At 33.9% G+C, this 7,344-nt stretch overlaps 1 protein-coding gene and 1 long non-coding RNA gene across 2 annotated transcripts; both read right to left on the bottom strand.

Annotated features, from left to right (window-relative positions):
- Positions 211–2,070, bottom strand: LOC107628514. Its single transcript, XR_001617822.2, has 2 exons — positions 848–2,070; positions 211–747 (listed from the first exon to the last, which is right to left on the bottom strand). It is a non-coding gene; the product is annotated as an uncharacterized LOC107628514 (long non-coding RNA).
- On the bottom strand, positions 3,535–5,355 carry LOC107625890 (60S ribosomal protein L8-3-like). Its single transcript, XM_016328620.2, has 3 exons — positions 5,095–5,355; positions 4,768–5,004; positions 3,535–4,118 (listed from the first exon to the last, which is right to left on the bottom strand). The coding sequence occupies exons 1-3, from the start codon at positions 5,295–5,297 to the stop codon at positions 3,773–3,775; spliced, it is 786 nt and encodes a 261-aa protein (XP_016184106.1). The 5' UTR covers positions 5,298–5,355; the 3' UTR covers positions 3,535–3,772.

The raw sequence follows: 7,344 nt of genomic DNA, 5'->3' as shown, positions 1-7,344 counted from the left end.
ATTAAAAATGTATTCGTTATGCTTATTCTTTTATAATACTAGTGAATAAATCTATGCTACACATGGGAATAAAAAGGAACAAAAAAAATACATGATTAAATACATAACATAATCATGTGATGAAAGGTGAGTATTTAAATGTACATGAATATCAAGAAAAAATATATGATACAATACATAGTATGATCATGTGATGGGAAGGTAGAGATCTTAAATAAAAATGACGTTAACTTGCATTCATATTGCAAATAAATTAATTATATAACAGTCTAAAAATAAGAGAAACCAACAAATATGTACATATTGATCCTTAGTAGTATAGTATAAATATGTTCATTACAAAATTACATTGGATTGTTGCTACCTCGTAACCAATGCAATTAACAAAAATCATAACACCTAAAACATACTGTACAAAAGATAATTCATATGATCTACAACCTTTCATTCTTCTCCATAACACTTCTATATGATAATGTCAGTTTGCATACTTCACTAGAATTTTCCATTGACAAATTATACAAATTATACTATGTGAAAAATATATATGGCAAGTAAAATTTAATATAATTGATAAGCTGGTCTTGATTATGCAGTCATAATTATATCTTATATTTATCTTTACGGAACTAATTGATTGGCAGTTAATCACTTAACTTTATCACAATAATCTTGCAAGAGGGAAAATTATTAACATGTAATACAGCCTGAAGATGCAAAAACGAACTCATCTTTAACAACCAGAATCTGTAAGTGAATAAGTTCTTCAATTAGCTATGGCTCTTGCAAAGAATGATGAGCAATGCTAAAAGGTGATAGAAACAAGTACTAAGAAGTTCAGAACTACCTGAGGTTAGCCGGATCAAACTCAACTTCCATGGCTCAGTTCTTCAATCTGGGAGTAAGGGAGTGTGTGGCAGTTTACTTAGAGATTCTCTGGATAGAGTGGTTGCGGGATGCTGAGTGTTGTTCCATTACCATAGTTGAGCTTTGGGAGTTTTAGATTGGCTTGAAAATAGCAAAGGAGATGAAAATCCCCAAACTAATTGTTGAAAGCGATTCCAAATGCGCCACCCAATTAGTCTAGAAACAGGAAGCAGACCTCTATGTTGGCTCCTCTCTCATATACTCCATTAAAAAGCTGTTGGCAGAGATGGAGGAAGTTATTGTGGAGCAAATCTTCAGAGAAGCAAACGCCAGCGCTGATGCTTTAACAAGATAAGGACAGATTCAAGATATGGGGATGAGCTTCTTTAACAACCCTTTCTTTCCTTTTCCCTTTTCCGTTAGGTAGTATTTTTGGAGTTAGATCTTTTAGGATGATTATTTGTTAGTTTTTTCTACTATTTGGACTTCTTATCCATCTTTTCATCAAAAAACAAAAAGAAATTTTGAACTTAAAAAAGAGATTTAACCCTGCACCTAGCTACACCTTGAATAAACTCCTGATAAGAATGGTTAAATAAGGCAAGAATTGAAATTGAATAAAAAGGATAAATTGTAATTGAAATAGAAATAAAAAAGATAGGGTGAAATTGAATACAAAAGAATCACTTACTTTCTATCCAATTTTTTTATGCAACAAAAAAGGATTCCTCAATCTAACTTGTCCACATCATAATTTGAGAATTGAATTGAAGAGATTTCTCAACCTGTTACTCAATTTTTCGTACAACAAGAGATAGACTCACTCAACCTTACTTATATATAGTGCCATCCGAATGTTTTTTTATGATAAAAACCCATTTGCTGCAGATAATTTTAGCATTATATGATGATGAGACTACAATCTTGGTCTTAGCATTAATAAGGATTTGATATTCTTCCATCATGACTTTATGCTAATCAGGTATAGTGACTGCTATTTTAGCATATGTTGGGGATTGGTGTGTATAATCAGGGGCTGTAATGATAGAATTAAAGACATTTGGATTATTGTTGTTAGCCTTGGACCTTGTAATCATAGAATGACTATTGTAGTAGGACCAGAGTGTGGAAATAAAGGTAAGTCTGATTTAGTGGCGGCAGTATCTAAGGGAGGTAGGTGGACGTCAATGCCTGAGATTGGAATGGAGGGATAGGGCTGTCAAAATGGGCCAATTTCGTCGGACCAGCCGGTTTACCCAATTAAATGGGTAAGTTTTGCTTCTAAAATTAAGTTTTTTAAAATTTCGGGTTAAACGGACTAAATTCTATTAATCCGAAAAAGATGACAGGTTAAACGGGTTAGTTCGCGGGCTAAATGGGTGGCCCGTTTATTTTTTTTTGCATTTTTTCAAAAAATAAGTAACACTTTTAGTCGATATTTCTTTCTATTCTATCCAATCCGAAAATCTGACCCATCAATTAAAAAAATATTAATTTTTTAAAGTTTTGACCTAAAAGTGATATTTTTTATCAAAATATTTTTCAAAAAATAAAATAAAAGAATAAACGGGACTAGTCCGTTTAACCCATTGGACTGACCATAAATAGTCCGGACTGAAAAATCATGACCCGCAAATAAAGCGGGTTTAAATGGTTCAGTTCATTTAACCCACAAACTTAACGGGCCGGGCCTAAATGAACCGGACTAACCCATTTCACAGCCCTATAGAGGATAAAACTGAACTAGGTAAGTGATTGTTGGACTAAAGGATCTATCAGCCAGAATTCTGCCAATTAGACTTTTAGCACAATTCTGGAGATTTTCTTCAACCTCTTTCACATAGAAAAAGATAACTCCGTCATCTTCTTCTCCCTCATACTCCTCCCTCCCGACATTCCTCCCACCTCCTTGATCTGCCATGACTCCCCGTAAAGAGCACCTGGAATTTGGTGTGTTTTGAGTTTTGACGGCCAATGTGAGATCAGCCGTATTTGGGAATCTACTAAGAAAAAAAACCAAGTAGAGTATACTTAACCCTAATGGGCGTGGCTAATAATTTATGAAATAGTTAGAATACATAAAAGTAAAAACACTATTCATACTTGAGAAACCTTACTCTGACTGTGGATTGCCCAATTTTATACCGACTCAATCTAAGATTCTAAGTTTATCTTTTACTTCTTTCATTTTTTTTCCCGACAAGAAAAAGCTTCGTAAATGTTATATATAACTGATTTGGACTAACTAAAAGTATTATCGAGGAGTTCTAGGACCCAGCACTTTTGTTAAATTCTGACCAACACTTAACCATCAAAAAGAAAATGAATGATTTTATACCATTAGATGCAATCTCACACCGTTAAAAACATCATTGATGGTTAATTGATAGTTAAAAACCACAAAATCTGCTGATCCCCTAAACTTTCTCAGTATTATCATGTTTCTTAAAGTGGCAAAATTAAAATAAGCATGTCTTCTTAAAATTTTATATGCTCTAAATCCTAAATATTGTTTAAAATATATACACATATACACCATTTTTTAAAATTTCTAAATTTTGCTGGTATCCGACACCAACAGAGTACCACAATCATTTTCTTGTAGTGTCAAATTGCTAATGAAACAAAAAATGTATCTACGGATACTTAGTTACAAATTACGCTTGCTGGTTCAACTTCATATGATTAAAATAATTAATGTATGATAGCATAGCGTCCGTTCAAAATGCAATATCAATATAACCAATTCCAACTACAGAATTGAACATACAACATAAGCGAATATAAAGCACTACTGTCTATCCATGGTCCAATATATTGGGGGAAATGGTTCAAAATATCAGGACATACTATCAAATAAACAAAATTGGAAAACATAACACAATAAATAATCCTAACCATCCTTTTAAGCACCCTTATCGGCCTTTGCGGCAGTTGCAGCTGCTTGTCCCCTAAGACGTCCTGTCCTCCGGGCAGCAATGAGACCAACCTTCTGCCCAGGGGGAGCATCACGCCTGACGGTACTCGCATGTCCAATATGCTGGTGATTACCACCTCCGTGAGGATGCTCAACTGGGTTCATAGCCACACCACGAACCTTAGGCCAACAATTCCTCTTTACTCTGAACTTGTGGTATGCGTTACCAGCTTTGAGTAGAGGCTTCTCAGTTCTCCCACCACCGGCAACTTGACCAATCATAGCTCTGCAGTCACTTGGAACAATTTTCTTTGAACCAGAGGGAAGCTTGATCCTGTTAGAAAATCACACAGGATAACTGAATCGAATTAGACAGAACCAAGAACAGGTCCACCACAACAAACACATCCTTAGTTTCAGTCCCAATTCTCCAGCACCTCATATCAAAAGTTTCTAAATCCTATATAAATAAGATATTTCCAACTCACTGCATCAAAAGAAGGACATTGAATAATTCACCATGACTTGAAAATAAAATGATCAAACAGAGACAATTCAGTGAAATCCTAAATGTGGAATCACACCAATCAATAACCATTGCACACAAGACCATGAACTCAAGATATCTCCTACCATTAGAATCAACAAGACAAAATGCATATTAAGACCCCAAAGCTATGTCCAAACTAACTTGCCTAGGAATATATTCTAAGGATGGTATTAACTTTTTTTATTTATAGAATTTGATTTTCATAACTGACTGTAGAGCAAAGCAATTTTACATGTGCAGGCACAATCACTTAATGTCACGTTGACAAAAATAACTACTTTTCCATCCATCACCTAAGTGAATGCCCATATGAAAGAACGAATAATCAAATTGTATCCATTTCATACAATTTTCCCCATCAAAGAGCAACGCAACGACAACGGCATAACCAGAGCAACATAAAAAAGCTTAGCTACACAAAACAGTTAGGTACCTAGAGGTATCGTTATCAGGATTATGACTAATAACAATAGCATAATCCCCAGAAGCCCTAGCGAAAACGCCACGGTCACCAACATGATGCTCAACATTGCATATAACAGCACCTTCGGGAATAGCTTTCAAAGGCAACACATTACCGACAACAAGCGTCGCTTTCTTCCCACAATACACAAACTGTCCAGTGTACATTCCTTCCGCCGCAACAAAAAGCTCATTCTGCTTCTTGTACCTGCACCGCGTTTCGTAACAAAATTATTCCAATCAGACAATCGCATCGAAAATTTCAAACTCGTGCAACAAAATTAACATCGAGAGAAACCTGAAAGGGTGGCGGAAAGTGACTTTGGCGAGTGGCGCACCGCGACCGGGGTCGTGGATGACGTCAGTGACGACGCCTTTGAGGTAACCGTTTCGTTCGCCGAAGTCGAGACTGCGGAACCTGGCGGCACCCTTGCGGTGGTGTGTGTGGGACTTGAAGACAGAGCCTGCACCCTTACGCTGAGCACGGATCACACGTCCCATTGTGAGGTGAACCACAAGAAATGTTAGAACAATGGGAATTAGGGTTTATGCGTTTTGTGTACTTCTTATTTGTGAGGCTCAATGGGCCGCAACGATTATTGGGCCATTGTGAAAAGCGTCTCATTTGGGCTTCAGATTTACAGCACAAGCCTGGTATATTCATTTGAGTAAATATTTTTTTTCTTAATCAATTTCTAACCATTTAAATAATTGGTCCAAACTCCAAACGTTCCAATTAATTGTAGATAGCCGCCTGCCCTGCATAGTCTAATAACAGGAGCCGTTTAGTTCAATAATAAAGATTACTTAGACTAATTAACTGGATAATTAGTGATTAATTAAAAATTTTAAATTATAAAAATATACTTTGTCTTTTAAATAAATTATCAGAAACAAAAAAAAAATATTTGTTCTACTAGTTTTGGATAAAAGTTTTGAAGATTGCTATGCAAAAAAGAAACTAAATGAAAATGGATGCAAATAAATATTAGGTTAACTATTAATCTATGTGGCAGCAAGGCGTGGTTGAATATTCCAATCCTAGATTTTATGTTTGTTATATGATATGATGTAATTTCAAGTCTATTAAATAATTGAAGAAACGTCCATAGGAAGAAAAAAGATGGAAGATCATACTAAGTCGAGAGTAAACAAATTGAAGTTACATTTTTTATAAAAAAATTTAATTTTTTTTTTATTTAATATTAAAAAATTTTTTCTATAAAAAATAAAAAAATTGTATTAATATAAATGATAATTTTTAAAAAATTTATATGATTTTTTATTTTTGTAAGTAATTTTTTTCTAAAAAAACTAATTAAATAATTGTGGGTTTGTTTGTATATAATATTGCTTTATCATAAATAAGATTTTTAAATTTGCCAATCTATTTTCTGTATTTTTTGTGCATTTATTAATATATAAATCATATCTAAATAAAAATACAAACGCCATAGGATAGAAATATAGTCTCATTATTCGTAAATTGAGATTTAAATAAATTACAGAAAAAGTCCCAAAGTACGAGTAAACCTGTCGGTTATCATAAGTGGTATCTATTACCCCGTTTGGTTATGATGAAACGTTGGCTTTAACTTATACTTTTGCCCCTACCTTTAGAACACCTACATTTTAACTTCGTTCGTTTATTTCTAAGTACCTAAGGTTACTTTGCAAATACCCCACGTTCTACCCAAGAGTTGGAACCAAGAAATTACGTCGGAGGTAAAAGAGAACTCGAGTGACTCTGAAGACGGTGACCGAGGTCGTTCTGGTAACTTCGATTGTTACAATAGGGACTACCAACCGTTGGACCGGTTCAATAAGCTAGTCGGTATTTGAAATTATTAATCTAGATAGTGAGAATACACTTTAGTTTTATTTTTTTCTATACTCTTTTTTAGTTTTTACAATGAGTATGCAATTTTATGCAATTTTAATTAGTGATTTTAGTCGATGGTTATATAAATACATATTTATGTATGCATTAAATTATATAAAAGTTATATAAAAATATAAGTTGTACATAAAATATAATCACTGACTAAAACTATTGACTAAAATCACATATGTATCGTATTAGGTTTTTTTTATACATACACTAGTTGACTAGTACCTTTAACTACCTCAAATTAAACATATGTATAAATTTAAATATTTATTATAGATTAATGTATAATAGTATACTCCTTTTATTAATTAAATTTTTTAATTTCTTATTTATACTTTAGAATGAGAACAGGTAAATTTTCAATCTGATGATCCAGGGTTGCTTTTTTTTTATCGGTTATACAGGGTTGCTTTTGTTTAATCGGATAAAAAATCAGTTGATATGCAGGTTTCAATTACCGTTATCAAATACACTGCGTGAAAAAAAGTGTGGTGAGTGGGTGTGACGTACTAAAGATTTGGTGTAGTGAGCAATTCACAAACTCAACCAGCATTAATTATAACTCCCCAAACTACTTTTTATTAATCCTTATTGGGTTAGGAAAAAAATCTTCTCCCGGGGGCCCCTCTCTCTCCCCCCCCCCCCAACCCCCCAAAC

This window comes from Arachis ipaensis, chromosome B02, assembly GCF_000816755.2.
Source record: "Arachis ipaensis cultivar K30076 chromosome B02, Araip1.1, whole genome shotgun sequence".
In the NCBI taxonomy this organism is placed as follows: Eukaryota; Viridiplantae; Streptophyta; class Magnoliopsida; order Fabales; family Fabaceae; genus Arachis; species Arachis ipaensis.
The sequence above is the reverse complement of the archived record's forward strand: the minus strand, read 5'-3'. Positions and strand labels throughout refer to the sequence as shown.

Coding starts and splice junctions, on each gene's coding strand:
- LOC107625890 (XM_016328620.2), bottom strand. CDS start 5,297: ATGGGACGTGTGATCCGTGCTCAGCGTAAGGGTGCAGGCTCTGTCTTC. Junction 5,005..5,094: donor ACTTTCCGCCACCCTTTCAG/GTTTCTCTCGAT, acceptor AACGCGGTGCAG/GTACAAGAAGCAGAATGAGC. Junction 4,119..4,767: donor CCTGATAACGATACCTCTAG/GTACCTAACTGT, acceptor ATTTTCTAACAG/GATCAAGCTTCCCTCTGGTT.